This window comes from Myotis myotis, unplaced genomic scaffold, assembly GCF_014108235.1.
Source record: "Myotis myotis isolate mMyoMyo1 unplaced genomic scaffold, mMyoMyo1.p scaffold_m19_p_4, whole genome shotgun sequence".
Classification (NCBI taxonomy): Eukaryota; Metazoa; Chordata; class Mammalia; order Chiroptera; family Vespertilionidae; genus Myotis; species Myotis myotis.
This window is the reverse complement of record NW_023416346.1, coordinates 23,433,280-23,460,828: the sequence shown is the minus strand read 5'-3', so window position 1 is coordinate 23,460,828 and position 27,549 is coordinate 23,433,280. Positions and strand designations below refer to the sequence as shown.

Genomic DNA, 27,549 nt, shown 5'->3' with positions numbered 1-27,549 from the left:
GGTGCAAGCCCCACTTGCACCCACTGCCGGTGCCAGAGATGGTGCTCGCACCTGCTGCCAGACCCGATCACTCGGTACCGTCAGCGGGTACAAGCAATGCTGGCACCATCAGCATGTGGGAGTGGCGGTGGTGGGAGCAGGGCTATCAGCAGAGAGGGGATCAGGGGCCGCGGCGGGAGGGGCCGGGGAGGATGGGCCAAGACCCACTACTATGCGCACTGCAGCCTCGTGGCCCACAGTTCCTTTCAAGGTGCATGAATTTGTGCACTGGACCCCTAGTATTTTAATAACTATGTATGGTGACAGGTGGGTACTAAACTTATTGGGGCGATCACTTAGTAATCTATATGAATGTCTAATCACTATGATGTACACCTGAAACTAATATAATATTGTATGCAAACTGTACTTGAAAAAATAAAGATATTAAAAAAATAAACTCAAAATTCCAAACAAACAAAAAAGGTCAGAGAGCATATCATAGCCCCTTTACCACAGGTATCTAACAAGAAATCTTGATTAAAACTTGTGTGTTGGTCATTTAACTCTTTTGCTCTAACTCAAAAGCAAAATTAAACTTCTCATCTCTTTATTATAATACAAATGTCATACAGCATACCTTATTTTAAGGAAGATCAAGAAAAGCCTACTTTTTAGAAAAATCTGATTTAAATTTTAATTTAATTAAAGCCATATATAACACGTTATTCAAATTGACTTGTTTACCTAAATAGTAGTCTCAGACTTAATTACTAAAACCAATTACAATGTTAATTCACAGGAAGAAAATGTTTGTAGCATTTCTTTCATTAACAATGAGAATAAAGTTTTTTGGGGGGCCATAAGTAAGTTCTTACTCAAAGAAGTGGATCTTAACATGCAATTATAAAATTGAATAGCAACACCGACATAGAATATGTTTAAAAATGGGTTCTGCTGAAACCGGTTTGGCTCAGTGGATAGAGCGTCGGCCTGCGGACTGAAAGGTCCCAGGTTCGATTCCGGTCAAGGGCATGTACCTGGGTTGCGGGCATATCCCCAGTAGGAGATGTGCAGGAGGCAGCTGATTGATGTTTCTCTCTCATCGATGTTTCTAACTCTCTATCTCTCTCCCTTCCTCTCTGTAAAAAATCAATAAAATATATTTAAAAAAAAATGGGTTCTACAGAAAACTGCCAGGTTTGCAAGTATATACAATGTACTTCACAAATACTCTGTAGTAAATATAATTGGTACATAAATGTGGCCTCTAAAGATTCAATTATGGGGGGAGGTGTTAAGATGGTGGCAGAGTAGATGGATCTTTCTAGCACCTAATTCCAGAACCAAACTGGAATTAAAACTAAACTGGGGAGTTTCACCCTGAATTACCACCTGAAGGCTGGCAGAAAGGGCAGGGTCATGAAAGGGGCTAGCCCAGCTCCTAGGAGTGTTGGCCCAAGGTTGAGGAGGGTTTCCCTAGAAAGAAGAGAGGTCAGGACGCCAGGCAGGGCATCCCAGAGCCAGCAGTAGCCACCCACGTCTGTCAGGGAGCAGAGACTCCCAGAGACAAAGCAACTTTTTTTAAGGGCTGCTACACAGGATTTTCTTTCCCAGTCACTCACCCTAGGTTTCACAGAGGGAAAGCGATACAGACTGGAGTAGCCTGAGGAGAGACAGGGGTGGAAGGAGTTGGGGAGAGTCGCTGGGGAGTTGCTGTCGAGATACGTGTGCTGGGTCATCCCCCCACCATATAGGAGCAACCATTTTTCCAGAGAGGCAGAAGTCTGTGGAAAGGCAAGTACCCTGGCCACCTTGGGATACAGTTTGCCCCACCCTAAGCAATCCCACTCACTCCACCCTCTAAAATCCAGCACACCCCATCCTGCATCTCAACAGGAGGCAGCAGTCTCAGGGAGCGCTTTGGAGTGGGGTCATCTCCCCCCCCCCCCCCCGCTGCCCCCCGGCCCCGCCAGTCTATTATCAGGAACGTGGTTGGCGCTTCCCTGTCACCGAAGAGCTGGTAGAAACTCCTGGCTTCTGGCAGACCCACCAGACTGCCTAAGAGGGGTTCCACCCTGCCGAGGTCAGGGAAATATTTCAGAAGAGACTCAGTGGATTGGCTCTGGGACAGGCAACACACCCACCATCTTCCCTTAATTCTGAATTTTTGCTGACCGGCCTCAGGGCCCCATGGTGCTAAAAAAGCCAGTCTACAAGCTCAGCTGCTGCCCTTCCCATGGGCAGCAAAGCCAAGTAGAGGCAGCCACAAGATGTGGATTGCTTGAAGTTTTGAAGAAGTTCCCGAGAGCCAAACGTGGCCAGCTTCTGACATTGGTTAACACAAAAGTATCTCCCGGGAGGCCTGAAATCAGTATGCAAAACAGCCTCACAACATAAAAGCAGAATCCAACGGGAAAACCTAGTAATCACTAAAATCTGATGAGGCGAACTTCACTCCCCCAGTTATTCTCTTTTTCATTTTTATTGCTTTGGTATTATTATTAATATTATTGTTACTATTGTTTTCTGTTCTCTTTTATTTCTTTCATATCTCTTGTCTCCTTTTCTTACTGTTATTTTCTTGTGCTATCTTTCCTTTTTTTCATTTTTTCACACTCTTTTTTTTTAGCGTTTCCTTTGCCTATTCTTTATTGTTATTTTTTCTTTCCATTCTTTCCTTTCAGAATCTTTTCTCTTCTAGCATTCTTTTTATTTTATTATTGCTGTTCTTTCACTTTCTTTTATTATTCTTGTCTTTTCTCTTTCCTAATTCTCTTTTCTTTTATGGTTGTTTTTGCTGTTATTGTTGGATCCTTTTCTATGTTTTTCTTTGATTTCCTCTTTCGCTTGTCTTGTTCCATCAGCACCTGTACAACAACTCATATGACGTGGTTGGGGCTGAGCCTCACAGTTAGCCACCTTGGGGGGAGAACACACCTATGAATGATACAACAATAATCAAGATCCAATTCTAACAGGAAAGCCCAAACAACACACAAAAGGGTCACTCCTAGAGCAGACAGCTCAGGAGTTTAAGGAGATTGCACCACTGGGTCTTATAGGAGTATTATAATAAAAGGCAAATATTAAAGACAAAGAGAGAATCTTAAGGGCAGAAAGAGAGAGATGGTCAGTTACTTACAAGGGAGCTCCCATAAGGCTGTCAGCTGATTTCTCAACAGAAACACTAAAGGCCAGAAAGAAATGGCATGAAATATTCCAAGTAATGAAAAGCAAGGATCTGAAACCAAGAGTACTCTATACATCAAGACTATTTTTCAAAATTTAAGATTAAATAAAGAGCTTCTAAGACAAAAACAAAGCAAAACAATACAAAAAAACCCCACTAAACTAAAGGAATTTATTACCACCAAGCCAGCATTGCAAGAAATGCTAAAGGGACTGTTGTAAGAAGTAGAAGCAGTAGAGAGAGAGATAGGAACATAGGCAAAAAAGAATAAAAGTAACAATGAATAAGTACCTATTATAAGGCTGGGGAGTGTTGGGGGGGGGGAGGTAAGAAATCAACCGAAGGACTTGTATGCATGCATATAAGTATAACCAATGGACACAAGACACTGGCCGGGGGGGGGGGGGGAGGGGTGGTAAGGGCATGTGCTGGGGGGTAGGGGAAGCCGGGGGAAGGTCAATGAGGGGGAAAAAAGGAGACTTATGTACTACTATCTCTAATACTTTAAACAATAAAAAAATAAAAAATAAATATAATAGTCAAAATAATAATAATAACCTTAAATATAAATGGATTAAATGCTGCAATCAAAAGACATAGGGTAGGTGACTAGATAAGAAAACAGGACCCATATATATGCTGTTTACAAGAGACCCACCTCAGAATGAAAGACTCACACAGGATGAAAGAAAAGGGGTGAAAAAATTTCCATGCAAATGAAAACAAAAACAAAGTGGGGATAGCAATACTTATATCTGACAAAACATACTTCAAAACAAAGGCCATAACAAGAGACAGAGATTATCACTACATAATACTAAAGGGATGGACCCACTAAGAGGATATATAACTCTGGTAAAAAACATATGCACTGACTATATGAGCACCTAAATATATTCAGAAGCTCCTGGAGGACTTTAGGGAGATATAGACAGCAACAGAGTCATAGTAGGGCACTTTAGCACCCCACTGACATCACTGGATAGATTTTCCAGACCAAAAAAAAAAAAAATCAACAAGGAAATAATGACCTTAAATGACACACTAAAATCAGATGGATTTAATTGAATCTAAAGGTAGGCCACATGCTAGGACACAAAATAAGCCTTTACAAGTTCAAGAAGACTGAAATCATATCAGGTATCTTCTTGGATCACAATGGCAAGAAAGTAGAAATGAACTAAAATAAAAAATAAAAAAAACTCAAAAACATTCAAACACATGGAGTCTAAATAGCATGCATGGGTTACCAATGAGATCAAGGAAGAAATAAAAAAAATAAAAACTTCCTGGAAACAAATGAAAATGAACACAAAGTGACCTCAAACCTATGGGACACAGCAAAAGCAGTCCTGTGAGAGAAAACCATAGGTTTACAGGCCTACCTCAAGAAATAAGAAAAAGCTCAAATAAATGGTCTAACACTACAACCAAAACAATTAGAAAGAGAAAACAAGAAAAATCCAGAGGAATACAAGGGAATAATAAAAATCAGAGTGGAAATAAATGACATAGAGACTTTAAAAAAAAGAAAACTACAAAAGATCAATGAAACCAAGAGCTAGTTCTTTAAGAAGATAAAAAAAAGATAAAACTTTAGCCAGACTCATCAAAAAACAAAGAGAGAGGACCCAAATAAATAAAATCAGAAATGAAGGAGGTCAAAGAACAACTGACACCACAGAAATAAAAAGGATTGTAAGAAAATAATATGAACATCTAAATTGTACAACCTAGGCGAAATGGACAAATTCATGGAAATATACAATCTTCTAAAACTCAACCAGGAGGAATCAGAAAACATGAATAGGCTGATAACGATTTTAAAAAGTGAAGCAGCAATCAAGAAACTCCCAGCAAAGAAAAGCCCTGAACTGGATGGCTTCACAGGTGAGTTTTACCAAACATTCAAAGAATTAACACCTATCCTCCTTTGAAACACTTTTTATGAGGCCAACATTATCCTAATACCAAAAAAGATAAAGAAAGACACTACAAAGAAAGAAAATTGCAGGCCAATATCCCTGATGAACATAGATACTAAAATCCTCTATAAAATATCAACAAATCAAATCCAGCAATACATTAAAAAGATCATACACCATGACCAAGTGGGATTTATTCCAGGGATACAAGGCTGGTACAGTATTTGCTAATCAATAAATGTGATACATGACATAAATAAAATGAAGGATAAAAATCACACAATCATATCAATAGATGCAGAAAAAGCATTCGACAAAATCCAACACCCATTTTTGATAAAAATTCTCAGCAAAATAGGAATAGAGAGATCAGACCTCAACATAACAAAGGCCATATATGACAAAACTACAGCCAACATCATACTCAATGGGCAAACACTAAAAGTGTTTCCCTTAAGAAGAGAGCATGACAGGGATGTCGGCTTTCACCACTCTTATTCCATATAGTACTGGAACTCCTAGCCACAGCAATTAGACAGGAAGAAAAAAATTAAAAGCATCCAAATTGGAAAGGAGGAAGTAAAACTGTCATTATTTGCAGATGACATGATATTATATATAGAAAACCCTAAACATTCCATCAAAAAACGACTATAACTAATAAATGAATTTAGCAAAGTAGCAGGATGCAAAATTAACATCAGAAAATCAATGGTGTTTTTATACACCAATAACAAACTATCAAAAGGAAAAACTAAAATAATAATACCACTTACCATTGCAACAACAACAACCAAAAATAAAATACCTAGGAATAAACTTAACCAAGGAGGTAAAAGACCTACACTCAGAAAACTATAGGACATTGAAAAAAGGAAAAGAGAAAGATACAAACAATTAGAAGCATATACAGTATTCATGGTTTGGAAGAATTAACATTATTTAAATGTCTATACTACCCCAAGAAATGTATAGATTCAATGCAATTCCTATTAAAATAGCATTAGCATATTTTACAGATCTCGAAAATATATTCCAAAAATTTATATGAATGCAAAAAGACCTCAAATAGCTGCAGTAATCTTGAGAAAGAAGAATAAAGTTGGAGCGATCACTAAAATGGATTTCAAACTATACTACAAAGCCACTGTAATCAAACAGCCTGGTACTGGCACAAGAACAGGTATATAGATCAGTGGAACAGAATTGAAACCCCAGAAGTCAACCTACAACATTATGGTCAATAAATATCTGACAGGGGAGCAACTAAGATGGCGGCATAGGTAAACACCGGGAAATTATCGCCTCACACAACAATTGAAAATTACCGCAAAGGACTGAGCAAACATCATCCAGAACAACAGGAAGGCTGGCTGAGTGTAAATTCCACAACTAGAAGGAAAGAAAAGCACGCTGAGAGCCAGAGGCGCTGCGGAGGTGAAGTGCAGAGGTACGGCGGCGCGCGCGCGCGAGGAAAGGGGGTGGCACCTGAGGACGCGGCTGACTTTTTGAGTCACAAGCTCCTGACTGCTCTGAACTCCGGTTCCGGGAAGTCTCTGGGGACCCAGGACTCATACGGGGAGAGGCTGGTCTGTCCGGCAGCGAGCGAACTTGAGGGCGGCTTTCCCTCAGAGGTGCTTGCAGCCGTTACCGGAACACTGAGACGCGCGACTCCGGGCGGAGAATCGGCCATAGCTGCTTTCTCCGCCCTCTGACTCCCTGAGACCCCGCCCCACCCAGGCTGCGGCAGAGGCTTTTGCATGTGAATGTACCTAACTGCAGCCGAACCAGGCAGACCTGGAACTTCCAAGAGAAGGCCCAAGGCCCCGCAGCGGCTTGCATTGCTTCACAGCTGAGCCTCTTCGTGGCTCCTGCTGTGTGGCCTCAGGCAGAGGCTGAATTAGCACCTCCTTAGATCCAGGAGCCACTGTACCCAGTGGTCAGAGGGGGTCCATCCAGACTGCAACTCCTCAGATCCATAAGGGACGCACTCAGGGAGCAGACTCAGTGAGCACCAAAGCCCCACTGAAGCAAGTCTTGCCCCAGAAGGGTGTCTTCAGCACAGAAGTTCTCCCACTTTAGACACAGCTGATTCTCACAGCCAATTGGCCTGGAGGTCAATTCCTCCCAGTGATTCTACAACAACCAAGGCACCAAGAGTGCACCAAGAGTGTCCACCCCAGGTAACTGGGGAGGCTGAGCTACTGGGCCCTACAGGACACCTGGCGCACAGGGCCACTCTATCAACACAGGGAAGCTGCCAAAATGCGGAGACAAAGAAACAGGTCACAAATGGCAGAAATGGAGGAAAGCAAACGATTGGATATAGAGTTTAAGGCCACGGTTATAAGGTTTTTCAAGAATTTTATGGAAACCGCCGATAAATTTAATGAATCCCTCAATAAGTATAGGGAGACCATGGAGGACATGAAAAAGGACCAACTAGAAATTAAGCATACACTGACTGAAATAAAGAATAATTTACAGAGATCCAGCAGCAGACAAGAGGATCCCAAGAATCAAGTCAAAGATTTGAAATACAAAGAAACAAAAAATACCCAACCGAAAAAGAAAAAAGAAAAGAGATTCCAAAAATATGAAGATAGTGTAAGGAACCTCTGGGACAACTTCAAGCGTACCAACATCAGAATTATAGGGGTACCAGAAGGAGAGAGAGGGCAAGATATTGAAAACCTTTTTGAAGAAATAATGACAGAAAACTTCCCCTACCTGGTGAAAGAAATGGACTTACAAGTCCAGGAAGCGCAGAGAACCCCAAACAAAAGGAATCCAAGGAGGACCACACCAAGACACATCATAATTAAAATGCCAAGAGCAAAAGATAAAGAGAGAATCTTAAAAGCAGCAAGAGAAAGACAGTCAGTTACCTACAAGGGAGTACCCATACGACTGTCAGCTGATTTCTCAACAGAAACCATGCAGGCCAGAAGAGACTGGCAAGAAATATTCAAAGTGATGAATAGCAAGAACCTGCAACCAAGATTACTTTATCCAGCAAAGCTATCATTCAGAATAGAAGGTCAGATAAAGAGCTTCACGGATAAGAAAAAGCTAAAGGAGTTCATCACCACCAAACCAGCATTATCTGAAATGCTGAAAGGTATTCTTTAAGAAGAGGAAGAAGAAAAAGGAACTCTTACCATTTGCCACAGCAGGGATGGAACTTGAGAGCGGATAAATACCACAGGATCTCACTCATTTGTGGAATATAATGAACAACATAAGCTGATGAACAAGGACTGATCCAGAGACGGAGAGGCATTGATTGGACTGTCGGGACTTGGAGGGAAGGTAGGGGAGGGTGGGGGTAAGGGGGAAAGATCAACCAAAGGACTTATATACAAGCATATAGGCCTAATCAATGGACATGGACAACGGGGGGGTGAGGGCATGAGCGGGGGTGGGGGGGGTGGGGGATAGAGGGTAACGTGGGGACAAGGACACATATGTAATATCTTAATCAATAAAAAAATATATTAAAAAAATAAATAAATAAATATCTGACAAATGAGTCAAAAGCATACAATGGAGTAAAAGTAGTCTCTTAAATAAATGGTGTTGGGAAATTGGACAGGTACATTCAAAAAATGAAATTACACAACAAACTTACACTATATATAATAAACTCAAAATAAAAAAATGACTTAAATGTAAGATGAGAAACCATAAAAGTCCTAGAAGACGACATAGGCAGTAAGATCTTAGACATCTCACATAGCAGAATTTCTGCTGATACATCTGCTAGGGCAAAAGAAACAAAAGAAAAAATGAACAAATGGGACTACATCAACATAAAAAGTTTGGCACAGCAAAAGAAACCATCCTCAAAATGCAAAGGGAACCCACTGTATAGGAGAACATATTCACCAATGATACATCTTTTAAGGGGTTAATTTCCAAAATATATAAAAATTATACAACTCAACAAAAGGAAGACAAACAATCCATTTAAAAAATAGGCAAAGGACCTGAATAGACACTTCTGTAAAGATGACAAACAGATGGCCAAGAGGCATACGAAAAAATGCTCAATGTTACTAGTCACCAACAAATTAAAACTACAATGAGGTATCACCTCACACCTCTCAGAATGGCTATCATCAATAAATCCAAACAGTGTTGGTGAGGATGTGGGAAAAAGAGAACACTAGTACACTGCTGGTAGGAATGCAGACTGGTGCAGCCACTGTGGAAAGCAGTATGGAGTTTCCTAAAAAAAATTTAAAATGGCCCTAACTGGTTTGGCTCAGTGGATAGAGCGTCGGCCTGTGGACTGAAAGGTCCCCGATTCGATTCCAGTCAAGGGCATGTACCTTGGTTGCGGGCACATCCCCAGTAGGGGGCGTGCAGGAGGCAGCTGATCGATGTTTCTAACTCTCTATCCGTCCCCTTGCATCTCTGTAAAAAATCAATAAAATATATTTAAAAATTTTTTTAAATGGATCTGCCATTTGACCCAGAGATCTCACTTCTGGGAATATATACTATGAATCCCAAAACACCAATCAGAAGGAATACCAGTAGATCCACCCCTATGTTCATAGCAGCATTATTTATAAGAGCTAAGATCTGGAAACAGCCCCAAGTATCCATCAGTAGATGAGTGCATAAAAAAGCTGTGGTACATTTATATAAGTGGAATACTATGGGGCTATAAAGTAGAAGGAACTCTTACCCTTTGATACAACATGGATGGACATTATTATGCTAAGCAAAATAAGCCTGTCAGAGAAAGGCAAATATCACATGACCTCATTTATACGTGGAATCTAATGAACAAAATAAACTGATGAACAAAATAGGTCCAGAGACATAGAAGCATGGACAGACTAACAGATCTCAGAGGGACAAGGGGAGGTGGGGTGGGAAGAGATCAACCAAAGAACATATATGCATATCTGCATAGCCCATGGACACAAGACAACAGTGAGATGAAGGCCTGGAGTGGGCTGGGGGCCGGGTTAAGGGGGATGGGGAGGAAATGCGGGGCATCTGTAATTCTGTCAACAAAAATAAATTTTAAAAATGATACAATTATGTGAAAAATTGTGCATCAGCCCCTCAGACATTTACCAGTTAATTTAATTTGAAACCAAAAATCTTATAAACTTTCCTAATTCAAAAGAGGGGCGGTTGAAGTGAACTGAATCACAGCTTGAGAATCTGTTATTTCAATTTTAGCAAAGGAAGGCTTTAGACCAGCGGTTCTCAACCTGTGGGTCGCGACCCCTTTGGGGGTCGAACGACCCTTTCACAGGGGTCGCCTAAGACCATCAGAAAACACATATATAATTACATATTGTTTTTGTGATTAATCACTATGCTTTAATTATGTTCAATTTGTAACAAAGAAATTGGGGGTCACCACAACATGAGGAAACTATTAAAGGGTCGTGGCATTAGGAAGGTTGAGAACCACTGCTTTAGACCATTACTTGTTTTTACTTAAAGTCCAAAAATTTTTCTGATTTAGCATTAAAAATGCTGATGGTGTAGCTAAGGCTCCAAATAACTTGTTCTATTGTGTCAGTATACCACAGTTAAAAAATGAAGCAGTAACTATTTAAAGCAGCCGTGGGCAAACTACGGCCCGCGGGCAGATCCGGCCCATTTGAAATGAATAAAACTTAAAAAAAAAAAGACCGTACCCTTTTATGTAATGATGTTTAGTTTGAATTTATATTAGTTCACACAAACACTCCATCCATGCTTTTGTTCCGGCCCTCTGGTCCAGTTTATGAACCCATTGTGGCCCTCCAGTCAAAAAGTTTGCCCACCCCTGATTTAAAGTAACTACTAAAGTTAGCAGCCAATTGTGAATGAGCTATCAGAAGGAGCATTGACTTTTCTAAGTACTAGGATTTGGATGTGGTAGAACAAAATATCCATGTTATCAACTCTCCACATTATAGGCATTAAATACAATTTTGAGCATCAGAGCAGTCTATTTACATTACCATTAATAATGTCAAGCAGAACTTTCTTTTAAAGTATCACTCTTTCCGCCATAAATTCAGGAGAGCAAAAGGAGTTAACAGGATATTACTGTATTAGGATTTAGTAACTTCAGGTAAAATGGCAGCTTCAGGGAATAAGACTCAGACAAAGATCAGCACTACTCATCAGAGAAATGCAAATTAAAACCATAATGAGATATTACCTCACACCTGCCAGAATGGTTATCATCAATAAATCAACAAACAAGTGCAGGCGAAGATGTGGAGAAAAGGAAACCTGCCTGCACTGTTGGTGAGAATGCGGATTGGTGCAGCCACTGTGGAATGCAGTATGGTGCTTCCTCAAAAACTTAAAAATGGAACTGCCTTATGACCCAGTGATGCCACTTCTGGGAATATATCTGAAGAAACCTGAAACACTAATTTGAAAGAATTTATGAACCCCTATGTTCATTGCAGTGTTGATTTACAAGAGCCAAGATTCGGAAACAGCCCAAGTGCCCATCAGTAGATGAATGGATAAAAACGCTGTGGTGCATTTACACAATGGAATACTACCCAGCCATAAAAAGAAGGAAATCTTACCTTTTGCAACAGCATTGATGGACCTGGAGAGTATTATGCTAAGTGAGATAAGCAAGTCGATAAGTACCATATGATTTCATTTATATGTGGAATCTAATGAACAAAATAATCTAACAAAATAGATAGACTCACAGATACAGACTGACAGCTGTCAGAGGGGAGGGGTTTGAGGGCTGAGTGAGAAAGACAAAGGAATTAAGCAAAGAAAAAAACAAAACAAAACAAAACAGTCTCATTGACACTGGCAACAGTTATTGCCAGAAGGAAAGGGTTAGGGAAAGGTAGAAGAAGGTAAATTGGGGATAAATGGTGACAGGAGACTTGGATTGGGGTAGTAAACACATAATATGCAGATGATGTATTACAGAATCATATACCTGAAACCTGTATAATTTTATTAACCAACTAAATTCATGCACAGGGGGTACGTGTGTGTGTCCCCCAGCCCAGCCTACACCCTCTCCAATCTGGGACCCCTCGAAGGATGTCTGACTGCCTGTTTAGGCCCGATCCCACCAGTTGGACATCCCTCTCACAATCCAGGACTGCTGGCTCCCAACCGCTCACCTACATGCCTGTCTGATCACCCCCTAAGCACTCCCCTACCAGCCTGATCAACACCTAACTGCTCCCCTGCCGGCCTGATTGCCCCCAACTGCCCTCCCCTGCCGGCTTGATCACCCCTAACTGCCCTCCCCTGCTGGCCCGGTCGCCCCTAACTGCCCTCCCCTGCAGGCCTGGTTGCCCCTAACTGCCCTCCTCTGCAGGCCTGGTTCCCCCAACTTCCCTCCCCTGCAGGCCTGGTCCCCCCAACTGCCCTCCCCTGCAGGCCTGGTCCCCCCAACTGTCCTCCCCTGCAGGCCTGGTCCCCCCAACTGTCCTCCCCTGCAGGCCTGGTCCCCCCAACTGCCCTCCCCTGCAGGCCTGGTCCCCCCAACTGCCCTCCCCTGCAGGCCTGGTCCCCCCAACTGTCCTCCCCTGCAGGCCTGGTCCCCCCAACTGTCCTCCCCTGCAGGCCTGGTTCCCCCAACTTCCCTCCCCTGCAGGCCTGGTCCCCCCAACTGCCCTCCCCTGCAGGCCTGGTCCCCCCAACTGTCCTCCCCTGCAGGCCTGGTCCCCCCAACTGTCCTCCCCTGCAGGCCTGGTCCCCCCCAACTGCCCTCCCCTGCAGGCCTGGTCCCCCCCATAACAGCCTTCCCCTGCAGGCCTGATCCCTCCCAACTGTCCTCCCCTGCTGGCCTGGTCCCCCCCAAGTGCCCTCCCCTCCAGGCCTGGTCCCCCCAACTCCCCTCCCCTGCTGGCCTGATCCCTCCCAACTATCCTCCCCTGCAGGCCTGGTCCCCCCCAACTGCCCTCCCCTGCTGGCCTGGTCCCCCCCAAGTGCCCTCCCCTCCAGGCCTGGTCCCCCCAACTGCCCTCCCCTGCTGGCCTGGTCCCCCCCAAGTGCCCTCCCCTCCAGGCCTGGTCCCCCCAACTGCCCTCCCCTGCAGGCCTGCCCCCCCCCAACTGCCCTCCCCTGCTGGCCTGGTCCCCCCCAAGTGCCCTCCCCTCCAGGCCTGGTCCCCCCAACTGCCCTCCCCTCCAGGCCTGGTCCCTCCCAACTCCCCTCCCCTGCTGGCCTGATCCCTCCCAACTGTCCTCCCCTGCAGGCCTGGTCCCCCCCAACTGCCCTCCCCTGCTGGCCTGGTCCCCCCCAAGTGCCCTCCTCTCTAGGCCTGGTCCCCCCAACTGCCCTCCCCTGCTGGCCTGGTCCCCCCCAAGTGCCCTCCCCTCCAGGCTTGGTCCCCCCAACTGCCCTCCCCTGCCAGCCATCTTGTGACCACATGGGGGCGACCATCTTGTGTGCTGGAGTGATGGTCAATTTGCACATTACCTGTTTATTATATAGGATGTCATCCCAATAAATTCAATTAAAAAGAGACTCAGACAAAACGGTGTTTAATAAATTCTATGGCCAATGCTTATTTTTAAACTGAAGGTAAACACTAGTGTAATTTTAGGCTTGAAACTTTAATCCTAAACAGCCTTTTTACATAAGAATACTAAGCTTAACCTTAGGCCTACCTTCAAAGAGTTAGGTGAAGTTCACTGATTCTTATCCCACTGAAGGGCCTTTAAGATGAGGCTCAGCATTTTTAAAGGAAAAAATGTGGAAAAGAGAAATATGATGAAATCTAATGATCCTAGCAGAAGTAACCAATTCTTCTTTTGCTAGAGGTAGTGATTTCCAAGTTTCGTACCAACCACAAATTTCTGTTGTTCCCAAAGGTCCCTGCAGAGTACATTAAAGGAGGCAGGCTGCAGAGGACAAATTTCTCTAAAGAAAATGTCTGTGTTCCCAAAAGAAGAGAAGAACACTAATTTTATAAATAACATTTTAAGTAGGTCAAAGTTTTTAAATTTAGTGTTCCTTACATTAACAACACTTCAGTGTTACACTAACATTACTGATGGCAGTTGTAAACAAACAAAAAGCACCCAATTAAGAGAAAATTATTTTTATTACTAAAGGGTTGAGAAAGAAAATCAACACTTACTACAAAGTTTTAAAGCAGCTAACACATTCTATAAATTGTACATTTCTTCAATTAAAAGATTCTGGTGTAAATACAAACACAGTCAAAACACAATATGAGATGCCCTAGCTCCGTGGTCGGCAAACTGCAGCTCGCGAGCCACATGAGGCTCTTTGGCCCCTTGAGTGTGGCTCTTCCTAAGCCTTAGGAGTGCCCTAATTAAGTTAATAACAATGTACCTACCTATATAGTTTAAGTTTAAAACATTTGGCTCTCAAAAGAAATTTCAATCATTGTACTGTTGATATTTGGCTCTGTTGACTAATGAGTTTGCCGACCACTGCCCTAGCTGGTTTGGTTCAGTGGATAGAATGTTGGCCTACAGACTGAAAGGTCCCATGTTCGATTCCGGCCAAGGGCACATGCCTGGGTTGCAGGCTCGATCCCCAGTAGGGGGTATGCAGGAGGCAGCCAATTAATGTTTCTCTCTTATCATTGATGCTTCTCTCTCTCTCCCTCTCCCTTCCTTCTCTGAAATCAATAAAGACATATATTAAAAAAAACACAATATGAGAAAGAAAAAGTCAAATTATGAAGCTGTTGTTATCTTCAGAATGAACCCAAAGGCCTCCTTTTCAGAGAAATAATTCCATACATTCAAAACACATGAGATTGAGGAAATCAATAGTACTGTTCAGGACCATAATGACAATAACCACAGAAATATAAGTAACAATAGCAGCTACCATTTATTGAGTTGTTACTACAAGCCAAGCACAGTGCTTAAATGCTTTGTATGGATTATTTTATTTCATCCTCAGCATAATCCTTTGAGGTAATTCCTGTTAATATCCCCATTTTTAAGATAAGAAAATTTAGACATAGAGAGGTTAAATGACTTATTTTAATGTTAAACCCAGGTCTTCTTCTACAAGGATGCAGCTCTTTACCACTATACACTGTATAGTATACGCTTATAATTATTAAATTTATTAAGATTTCATTCTTTTTCTGAGGTTAGTATACTGTCATTTCCTCTTTTTCTGCTCTAGAGCTTTTATGAAAAAGAAGATCAGTTAATATGCAGTTAACTAGAAAAACTGTAAACATAATATTTACAGAATATAAAGAGATCTGTTAGTCTATCAGTATTCAATTCTTTTTTTTTAAATTTCTTTATTAAATTATTATATATGTGTCCTTAAGTATTCAATTCTTTATTCTAGTTTCTAAAATATATATATAAATATAGAAACAAATCTGTTTAGACTCAATCTTTATTTGCCCTGTGAGCTCTTGAATATTTAAAAAATATCCTATTGCATTATTTTCCCTGCTGGCAAAACTGAAGCTAGATAAAATATGAAAAATATCCTATTAAATACAACAAGAGTTGAGAATTAAGCTGAGTTTTATAAGTTCTTTTAAAATGCAAAAATGCAAAGTATATTGCAATAAAATGATCATCACTAGTTCAATGAAAAGTCACTTAACCATCTTCCACATAAAACACTATGGAAAACAATAATTCCCTAGAAAATATTTTATATTTCACTTGATGCAAAAGGAGAGATAAAACTGAGAAAAGAACTCAAACAGCACAATGATATGAAAAGGGCTTTATCACTAACTCTGCTTGGTGACCATGTCATTAGCTCAGTTTCTCTGGGTTTGATTTCTCCATCTGTAAAGTCAGTGAGTTGAACAAGATGACCTCTTAGGCTCTTTCAGTTAGTTCTACAGGTCTATCATTGTGACTCAAAGGATTATTATTGATTGTTTTCTTGGCTACTGCAGGGTAAGTCACAATTTTCAGTGAAAGGACTTTTCACTATTTTAGTCACATGTATGGAAATTACTGGCTAAAAATAAAAATTAACAAGAAAGATCTTTTATGCAAATATACTCAAAGTGTTCTAAGGCCAATAGATCATATGACAACACAGTTTCACTCATTCTGTCTATATTTTACATGTTAATCTCCTAGCTACCCAAGGATAAATCACATGTACATCTGAAAACTAAAATGTTAAATTTTTCAAGGGCATAATTTTGTGTTTCAGGTCCTAGGTGTTTGCAAACATGCAGTGAACCAATTGTCACCAACATTTTAGTTATGTCTTGTCAGGTTGCATGAGGCAGTGAAGAAAATTATCAAAATCTGTGCCATAAGAGATGGCCATGGGCTGACCATCTAGCACCTAGCATCTAATCTGGTCAGCCAAAGGTAAAGATTAGTAAACTAATACTTGTAGAAAGATGACTATGGGTATAAGGAACTATAAAAAGTGCTTTCACATATTGAATATCAGGTCTATTTCACTGATGAGAACATTCAGACTTAAGAGATAAAATTGGCCAAGGTCACACAGCTAGAAAATAGTCAAGCCAGGATTTAAATTCAGGTCTTCAGACTTTCAGGCCTCTACCCTTGGCATTACATTATGCTGAAGTAAGATGATTATTTAAATGGTGACACAGCTACAGTGATCAAACTTTTAACTGTTCAAGCATTGTACTGAGCAGGGGAAACTCCTCAGTGAAATAGAAAGAAATAAGGATGTCATTCTAGGATAGCACCCACCAAAAGAATGTAAATTATTTACAAACTAGTCCATACAATTAAGGGCAATTCAGGAAGCTTTGGGCAAGTAAATACTTCCTACTTTTAGAACACTTTAAGGCTTAAAGTAATATGTATAATCAACAGGCACTATGAATCATAAGGCAAGTGAATGATGTTTCAGCTATAACAAGACAAAGTGATGCTTTAAAAATAATGCCTTTTGCCGAAACCGGTTTGGCTCAGTGGATAGAGCGTCGGCCTGCGGACTGAAAGGTCCCAGGTTCGATTCCGGTCAAGGGCATGTACCTTGGTTGCGGGCATATCCCCAGTAGGAGATGTGCAGGAAGCAGCTGATCAATGTTTCTCTCCCATCGATGTTTCTAACTCTCTATCTCTCTCCCTTCCTCTCTGTAAAAAATCAATAAAATATATTTAAAAAAAAAAATAATGCCTTTTGGTGAAATAATCATCACAGTTGATATATGATTTGTATAAGTGCACATCAATGTGTATGTATAGAAGCATGAATAAAAATAAGTGCATTATCTGGCTCACTATATGAATATGTAGAGAGTTTTAAAAACTTACCTTAGATGAGACTATCCTATTATCACAAAACCTTTGTGCAATGTAATCTTCTGCTACTGAAATTGGACGATTGCCAACAAACACCGTGCGTGTACCAACTCGTTTCTCTTCTCCAGCACACTGACCAAGAGAAAGAGGGGGAAAAAAATGAGTTTTCTTTATCACATTTCTCCATGCTTCTACAGAGCTCAAAATACTCATCTAAGCATGTCTGACTATGGTCTAGAGCAGGGGTGGGCAAACTTTTTGACTCGAGGGCCACAATGGGTTCTTAAACTGGACCGGAGGGCCGGAACAAAAGCATGGATGGAGTGTTTGTGTGAACTAATATAAATTCAAAGTAAACATCATTACATAAAAGAGTACGGTCTTTTTTTTTTTTTTTTTTTTTTTTTTTTAGTTTTATTCATTTCAAACGGGCCGGATCCGGCCCGCGGGCCGTAGTTTGCCCATGGCTGGTCTAGAGAGAAAGAAACAGTAATAGAGAGAGGAGAAACCCGTGTTAGGAACGTCAAACTCCACTAAGCTCTTAGTTGTTGATTTAGCAAAAATGTTGCTTGAGCCAACTGTTCTCAGGCCAACACTGTAATTCTAAAATTAAATAAAGTATCCTAGGGAAATAATAATTTTTATTGTCAGTCATTTTTCTTTCACCCACAGACTCTCAACCATCACCATCAGAGCAACACACTAACTTAGGAAAGGTCAAACTGAAATATATAATTTTTACACAACTACTGACGACAACCTTGACATTACCCTTACCAGACAGCAGAAAACAGAATACAAATTACTTCTAAACACAAAATAATTAGTTATAAGAATAGAGAAATAATAATGGAATGATCAACTCTTTTAAGTTCTTTGGCTTTACAGCAAAGACATTCCTTTGTCATTTCTCAGGGACTACTGTCAAAAAGTCACATTTCACAAATTATATCTCTAATGTACCTTTTACATTTTTAAAAATCAGATCTGCCGAATCTTTAAGTTCTAAGGTTGAACTCCATTTTACCTCAACCTTGTATTTCACTGAGGCTTCACTGTTTTCTTAATTTGGGATAACACATTTTCTCATATAAATTTGGGACAGTTTCCTTTGATGATACTTATATTATCACTAGAGGCCCAATGCACAAAGATTTGTGCAAGAATGGGCCTTCCTTCTCCTGGCTGCCGGCACCACCTTTGTTCCAGTTGGAGCTGCCTTTTAGCCTTAACTCTGGCCCGGAGCTGCCTTTCCACCTTCCCACGCTGCCCAGAGGCCCAGAACGGATGGGGTGGTGCGGAACGCCTGCGTCGTCGCCATGGCAAAGACACAAGAGTCCTGCCCCGCCGCCGGCAGCTCGGTGCCTGCATACGCAAATTAACCTGCCATCTTTGTTGGGTTAATTTGCATACTCACCCCTGATTGGCTGGTGGGCGTCGTGAATGTACTGTCAATTTGCATCTTTATATTTTATTAGTGTAGATGTTTGAGACAACAATATATTTAAGTCACAGGAAGTATGACAGAAACCAATATCCACTTATATATTTCCAATATTTCTTAAAACGATAATCCTCAACCTAAAATGTTTTAAAAGTATACAGCCACAAAGACTTTGCTCCCTTTCAATAATCCATTTAAAGGTCAAAGATGTAAATCTCTACCCCAAAACAATCATTTTACACAAAATACTTAGAGTCTGCAAAGTTCTCCAAATGTCTATTTGGTTGTATGCTAGTCAGAATTTTTGCACCTTATATAGATAATACAGGGAACATGATATTTTAGTTTGAAAAAATAAGAGTCACCCCCAAAATATAGATAGATAAGACCTCTTGCCTTACCATTTTTATTTAAGCTTATTAAATAACTAGAAGCCCAATACATGAAATTCATGATGGGGGAGTGTCCCTCAACCCAGCCTGCGCCCTCCTGCTATCTGGGAACCCTCACTCCTAACAGCCTGCCTGCTCGCTCCTTACCACTTGGCTTGACACTCCTTAGCACTGCCATGGAGGCGCGAGAGTTTCCTGCCACCACTGCTGCGCTCACCAGCTGTGAGCCCAGCTTCTGGCTGAGCGGCGCTCCAGCTGTGGGAGCATAATGACCACCAGGGGGCAGCCCCTGCATTGAGCGTCTGCCCCCTGCTGGTCAGTGCATGTCATAGTGACTGGTCGTTCCACTGTTTGGTCGATTTGCATATTAGGGTTTTATTATATAGGATTATTTAGTGGAGTATTTCCTTCAAAATCTGTAGGGAATCAACTGAAGAGTAACTGGGATAAACTGAAGTAGGAGACACTGAGGCTATATATAACGGGTAACTGTTAGAAATTTACCCTGGCATGGGGCTAACAGAGGTTGTGGGAATCTCTATCCATGGCAAGCTGGAAAAATTCGCTAAGTATCAGTGCTGAATAGCTTAGCTTTTTACCCATCTGCCCAAAGAAAGGGCATTAGAACAATTGATTGTGCAGGTCTGTCACATGCCAAGAATCAGTGATTATAGCAGATAAATTTTCAAATGGTTCCTGGAAACCAATAAAGATTGCTTTTACTAGAATGGTAGCTATATACATTTTGCCTCAGGAACTGACTTTGTTTGTAACTGTAATATATAGGGTCTGACACAGATTACTGATAAGAGCACTAAATTTCCCATATCAATTTTGCAAAATGTAAACTGAAGTTGAATACACCTTCTAAAAGTATAGTTTATTCTGCTTCATACTTACTCTCACCTTTTGTTGTAATTACAGGCTCATTGTAGTCTCTACAATACTTCAACCTTATAATGTACCAATTTGAATTACAGAAATTGTCAAATTCATATACACACTGCAATGTACAACCTTTATTTTAATATTCATAGTTGGTTCATTTTTCACACAAGCAAGAAATGGCATAGAGTAAATAAAAAAGAGCTACTTTTTATGCCAGATCTCAGATCATTCTGCAAAAGGAAAGGGGGAAGAGTAAAAGGAAAAGAGGTAGAAGGTCAGCGAGTTTTCTGCAGGATGTTTCATGTACTGCCAATGTAAACTGTTCCCCTCAATTAACAATAGTCACTGATTAACTTAAAAACAAAAATGATCTAATGCTTCCTCAATTCTGAATTGTTTTCAACTTTCTTCTCTGGCAGGTCACAGAATTCCAGAGAACAAAAGGAAGGAATGAGCATAATCCAAATGTTCAGGCATGATATTTTTTTAAAAAAAATAAAGGCATGATATTTTCATGAATTCCCTATATCTGAATGGCATTTACAGTTTCCCTAAGTGCTTTCCCCATACATTATCTCTGGGATTTCTTTCAAATAGACCTAAGTGACCTCTATATCTCCATTTAATTGGAGAATATGGATAAAAATTGATGTGTAGGTAGCACGGATAGAACATTATAAGATGATGAAATAGGGGCCTGGGAACTGCATCATGTCCACTCCCGAGGATTTTCCCAAAGGGCAAAGTCTCCTCAGCCCCAGCAGGGTGGGATTTGGAGCTTCCTGAGAAGTGGGGGTGAGGTGGGATGAAAGAGATAACTTTTCCACGCTTGTTTTTATTCTCAAATCTGATGAACCTGCAATTTCTGGTGGAATCTGCTCTGTTTAATGTTATTTGGTCTGCATATAAATGGCAATGCTGAACTTGTGTAATTTTCCACGTGCTATAAATGTAGCGTTAAAACAGTGGTTTTAGTTCCTGTGATTTTGAATAATGTAGGTGCCTTAGCCATGGCAGAGAAACTCCAAGTAGGAATCATAAAACAATTTCCCATTTGGATGCATACAATGTAGTCTGGAGTGAAAAATGTATGAGTCCTGCCATCTTATAATGAATTTTAATCTATTAAGAGTCCCTCCTGTGTTGAACTGCTTCCCATTCAAATGTCCTCAGAAACAACATTTGTAAGAATTGAAATATGCTGGGAGGTTGGGGGTTAATGGGGGGGATGAGGACACATTTGTAATACCTTAACTAATAATAAAAAAAAAAAAAAAGAATTGAAATATGCTGGCACCAATTCTATTTTAATGACACATCATACACTATAATTCTATATAATGAAAGCCTAGGTGGCGTCAGGCCCTCGCGCAACACCCTCGCACAACGTCGCCACAAGATGGCTGCGCCTACAGCGGAGTCAGGCCCGGTGGCCACTCCGTGTGGTGAGGCCTGAGAGTCCTGTGGCTTTGCACGGTGCAGAGGAGGCCGGTCCCAGCGTCTCCACCTCCTGGAGGTAGGTCCCAGTGGAGGAGGTGGGTCCCAGTGGAGGAGGGCAGTTGTGGGCAATCAGGCTGGCAGGGGAAGGCAGTTGTGGGTGATCAGGCTGGCAGGAGAGGGCAGTTGGGAGAGATAGGGTCGGCAGGGGAGCAGTTAGGGGGCAATAAGGCCGGCAGGGGAGCAGTTAGGGGGCGATCAGGCTGGCAGGCAGAAGCAGTTAGGGGAAATCAGGCAAGCAGGCAGGTGAGCAGTTAGGAGCCAGCAGTCCTGGATTGTGAGAGGGATGTCCGACTGCCAGTTTAGGCCTGATCCCGCAGGGATCCCAGATTGGAGAGGGTGCATGCTGGGTTGAGGGACAGCCCCCTCCGTGCACGAATTTCATGCACCAGGCCTCTAGTGAAAAATACAAAGAGATTAAACAGTATATTTATAAAATATGAATTAACAGAGAAAGCAATTTAATTTTCTTCCTCAAGATAAAAATCATTCTTTTGTACTTGTTTCATACCTCCATAGTATAAACTGAATATTGTTTTAGTAAAGCAAATAACTTTCTCCAGAACAAAGTCTCTCAATAAAAATCATAGTAAAGTGATACTGTAATTCAACTAGCACCATCTTAAAATCCTGTGCCATTAGTAATCATAAAACACAGAAAGCTGTTGGAAGTATAATTTGTTTCTTGATTTCCTTTAGACCAGGGGTGGGGGAACTTTTTTCTGCCAAGGGCCATTTGAATATTTATAACATTATTCTTGAGCCATACAAAATTATCAACTTAAAAATTAGTCTGCTATATTTGGTCAAACATTTAATTAACTCACCCCTAATGCCTTGGCAGGGCCAAACCAAATGATTTCACAGGCCTCATACAGTCTGTGGGCCGGATGTTCCCCACCCCTGCTCTATACCAATGACTCAATAAGAACTAAGGAAGAATAAAAATCTCAATACAAGACTATCACTATAAAAGCTGACACAGGATCTGAAACAGAGCTCACCCACTCCATCCTTTCCAGGTGTTGGCCAATTTAAATTTATCACTTAGTCATAGATCAGTGGTTCTTAATTCTGGCCATAATACAAATGTCTGTGTCTTTTATTTAATACTTGATTTAATTTTTCTGGAGCTCCCCAGATGACAATTCTAATCTGAAGCCAGGACTGAGAAAACTGCTACAGAATCTCTCTCACTGAATTAGTGATTGTCCTTAACTAACATCCTAAAAGTTTTTAGCCATAATCCTACACTTTTCTTTAAGTAATTAAAATAATTTAAACAATTTGCTTTTCAAAGGACAAAATACAAATAGCCCTCACATAGTGCCCACCTCCAACCATTTTAAGTTGTTCACTAGATGAGATTCTCCTTCTATAGTTAATTTACATGTGATTAATCTACCATCAATTATTCAGACCACTGATAAAAATTACAGGCCATGATATAATGCAAAGAAACTCGCTTTAGCAATAAAGCATCACTGATGTCATCCTAGGCAATCACTGCATTATTTTTATTTTTCACCAGACTGTACTGTGTGAATTTTTAAAGCAACTATAAGTATTTGCTTTTAAAAATGAACAAAAATCCTTATTAAAAATCCAAAAAATTGGCAATAATTTAAGTGTTCTCTGCACTCCAGCCCCAAAACTAGTTTCTTCTCTTAAGCACTAGTATATTCTAACAGCATCATCAGTCTTAAAAAGTCCAAATGAATTCAAGAGAGAGAGAGAGCATTCCATCAAACTTTCAGCCGTCTAGTAAATGCTCCCAAAAGTCATCATTTTTGTACTAGGGTTGGAGAGGTGGGGTGAGGTAGGAGCACACTACAGTGCCACGGAACATTTCCACTGTGTGTTAAACTTCTTGATTAAAATTACTATAATTTCATTTATTCAGTGGTTAAATTGCTGAGGTTTCTAAGCCCACTCCATTATAACAAGCCAGAAAAGAGTAATCTTGATGAGTAATTTAGTCAAAGCTTCAAAACGAGCCTTAAAATCATACTTTTCAAATTTTGCTTTTACTGCACCTTTTATTTTTTGCACCTTTTTAAGTGATTAAGCTGTCTCACCCTCCTTTGCCAGAGGCAGTGAAGCAAGACCCAGACATTTTGTAACTTCGTGCCTTTAAAGTTTAGAATGGTCATATTAACCAAAACTCTGAAACACCTCATCAAAAGACAACTGAATATTCAAAGTACATCCAGAGACACAAAGATTGTCTCTAATCAGGCATTATACTATGGTAGCACATTTCATTGAACAGAAATTGCTACAAAATAATTAAGTCCCACAAAAACAAACACCTACACCAGCAAGCACAATGCTTAGGAAATAACAGTGACCCTAAGGACTTGGATAAGAACACCTTGTTTGGAAGCTCAGAGTTAGACTTTCATTATCTACATGTGATCCCCTCAGCAGTTTAATTTCACCAAGCACAATCAATTCTGAGTGTTTCCAATCTGATTCCACTCCCCACTATGCTCTCACCCCAGGGACCTCAGGGCTATAGAAATATGGCTGTAAAGATGAAATACAATTCTCTTACAGGATGGCTAATAGAGTCAAGTCCATAGATCAAAATGCTGTAAGCATTTAATAATTCAAGATTCTTACAGGAATATTTTTGAATGATTCAGATTCTTCCATTTATAGAAAGTGACCCGAGACTCTTTTTTTATTAATCTTTATTGTTGAGATTATTATAGATGTCCATCTTTTTCCCCCCATAGATTCTCTCCACCCGACTCCAACCCCACCCCAGGCCCTCGCCACCCTATTGTCTGTGTCCATAAGTAATGCATACATGCATATACGATCTTTGTCTAATCTCTTGCCCCACTGCCCCCACACCTCCTTCCCCCTGAGAATCGTCAGTCTGTTCCATTTCCATGCCCCCGATTCTATCCCATTCACCAGTTTATTCTGTTTATCAATTTTTTTAATCATTTGATTTTTAGATTCAATTTTGATAGATATGTATTTGTTGTTACTTTGTTGTTCATATTTATTATCTTTAACCTTTTGTTCTTCTTCTTCATCTTAAAGAATACCCTTCAGCATTTCATATAATACTGGTTTGGTGGTAATGAACTCCTTTAGCTTTTTCTTGTCTGTGAAGCTCTTTATCTGACCTTCAATTCTAAGTGATAGCTTTGCTGGGTAGAATAAACTTGGTTGTAGGTTCATGCTATTCATCACTTCAAATATTTCTTGCCATTCCCTTCTGGCCTGCATAGTTTCTGTTAAGAAATCAGCTGACAGTCATATGGGCACTCCCTTGTAGGTAACTAACTGCTTTTCTCTTGTTGCTTTTAAGATTCTCTCTTTGTCTTTGGCCTTTGGCATTTTAATTATGATGTGTCTTGGTGTGGTCCTCCTTGGATTCCTCTTATTTGGGGTTATCTGTGCTTCCTGGACTTGTAAGTCTCTTTCTTTCACCAGGTAGGAGAAGTTTTCTGTCATTATTTCTTCAAATAGGTTTTCAATACCTTGCTCTCTCTCTTCTGACACCTCCATAATTCGGATGTTGGTACACTTGAAGTTGTCCCAGAGGCTCCTTACACTATCTTCATATTTTTGGATTCTTTTTTCTTTTTGCTCTTCTGGTTGGGTGATTTTTGCTTCCTCATATTTCAAATAATTGATTTTATTCTGGGGATCCTGTAGTCTACTGTTGAATCCCTGTATATTATTCTTTTTTTTTCTTTTAATATATTTTATTGATTTTTAATTGTTTTATTGCTTAAAGTATTACAAAGAGTATTATATATGTCTCCTTTTTTTCTCCCCTTGACCCTCCCCTAGCCTCCCATGCCCCCCAGTGTCTTGTGTCCATTGGTTATGCTCGTATGCATGCATACAAGTCCTTCGGTTGATCTCTTACCCCCCTCCAACCCTCCCCGGCCTTCCCGCTGTAGTTTGATAGTCTGTTCGATGTTGCTCTGCCGCTGTATCTATTTTTGCTCATCAGTTTATAATGGTCTTAATTATCCATAAATGAGTGAGATCATGTGGTATTTTTCTTTCATTGACTGGCTTATTTCACTTAGCATAATGTATATTATTCTTTATTTCAGTCAGTGCATGCTTAATTTCTGACTGGTCCTTTTCCATTTTTTGGCATTCTCACTAAGATCCTTGAAAGTCTCACAAAGTTCCTCAGAGATTTCTAGAAGATTCTTGAGGAACCTTATAACTGTGGGTTTGAACTCTATATCCAGTAGCTTGCTTTCTTCCATTTGTGACACGTTTCTTTGTCTCCGCATTTTGGCTGCTTCCCTGTGTTTGTTTCTATGTATTGGGTAGCTGCTAAGTCTCCTTGAGTTGATAGAGTGGCCTTGTGTAGTAGCTGTCCTATAGGTCCCAGTGACTCAGCTTTGCCAATCACCTGAGGTGGACACTCTAGGTCACTGGTCCTCAACCTTCCTAATGCCGCAACCCTTTAATACAGTTCCTCATGTTGTGGTGACCCCCAACCATAAAATTATTTTTGTTGCTACTTCATAACTGTAATTTTGCTACTGTTATGAATCATAATGTAAATATCTGATATGCAGGATGTATTTTCATTGTTACAAATTGAACATAATTAAAGCATAGTGATTAATCACAAAAACAATATGTAATTATATATGTGTTTTCCAATGGTCTTAGGCGACCCCTGTGAAAGGGTCGTTCGACCCCCAAAGGGGTCGTGACCCACAGGTTGAGAACCACTGATATATGTGTTTTCTGATGGTCTTAGGCAACCCCTGTGAAAGGGTTGTTCAACCCCCAAAGGGGTCGCGACCCACAGGTTGGTGACCCACAGGTTGAGAACTGCTACTCTAGGTGCATCCCTTTCTGGGCTGTGAGCACAGTCTTACTGTAGTTGAGCCTTAATTGTTGTTAGTGTCACTAGGAGGAATTGACCTCCAGGCCAATTGGCTGTGAGGACCAGCTGTGACTACAGTGGGAGAGCTGCTGTGTAGGAGACACCCCTATGAAGCAAGACTTGCTTCAGTGGGGCTTTGGTGCTCACTGAGTCTGCCCCTTGAGTGTGTTGCTTATGGATCTGAGGAGTTGTAATCTGAAAGGTCTCACTTTGACCACTGGGTACACTGACTCTTGGGTCTCCAGGGAGATGCAAAGTCAGCCACTGCCTGGGGCCACCCAGCAGGAGCTACAGAGAGATCTGTAGATTCCTCATCTTTGTATTAGGTTTGAAAGTGCCCAGACGAGGCCCAGCTGTGAAGCAAGGCAGGCTGGTGCTGGTGCCTAGCCTTGGGCCTTTTATTGATAGGTTTAGGGCTCCCTGACCTAGCTGCAGCTTATTTGACAGAGTTTTAGCCTGAGAAAGGACCGACCATTCATATGCAAACGCCACTGGGCTCAGCTTGGGTGGGGCTGTAAATTGGCTGGGGCAGGGCCTCAGGGAATCACCAGGGTGGAGCAAACAGAAATGGCTCTCAGTCAGCCCTGCACAGGGGAGGTCCCAGCATGGGAACAATGACTGCTGCGAGCACCTTCTTCTGGAAGAAAGCCACCCCCCCAAGTTCCTGCCCCAATGCCAGACAGTACAGTTTCTCCCTGTGTCTGGGTCCCCAAGAGCCTTGCCCTGGCACTGGAGCTCAGAGGAAGTGGGGGCTTGTAAATTCAGTTTGTGGTGCTGGCCTTTTAAGAGGAGCAGCTGTGTCTCCAGCAGCCTCTGTATCACTTAGCCCCAATCTGCACTGGTTTTTACAGTCCGTAGTTCTTACTGCCCATAGAGACTTCTTTCCCCAGCTCTGGAACCCTGGGCTGGGCATCTGGTGTGGGGCTGGGACTCCTTGTTCCTCCAGGCGGCCTCTGCAGAGATGATCTCCCTCCCGATTAAAAAAGCTGCATACCCAGGTGCTGGACCAGCCCATTCATCGCCTCTGCACCTCCTACCAGTTTCAGTGTGCTTTCTTCTTTACTTCTTTCATTGTAGTATTTCCACTCAGCCAGCTTTCTGGTGGTTCTGGATGATGGTTGTTCT

The 27,549-nt window shown here is 41.3% G+C and overlaps 1 protein-coding gene across 10 annotated transcripts in view; it reads right to left on the bottom strand.

Moving 5' to 3' along the window:
• The window catches only part of ATP11C (ATPase phospholipid transporting 11C), a 226,964-nt gene that overhangs the window by 114,399 nt on the left and 85,016 nt on the right, over positions 1-27,549 (bottom strand). For all 10 annotated transcript variants that reach the window (XM_036304609.1, XM_036304607.1, XM_036304606.1 and 7 more), the window contains exon 2: positions 17,331-17,450. In XM_036304609.1, coding sequence (XP_036160502.1) covers positions 17,331-17,450 — 120 coding nt within the window. The remainder of the gene's footprint in view (positions 1-17,330; positions 17,451-27,549) is intronic.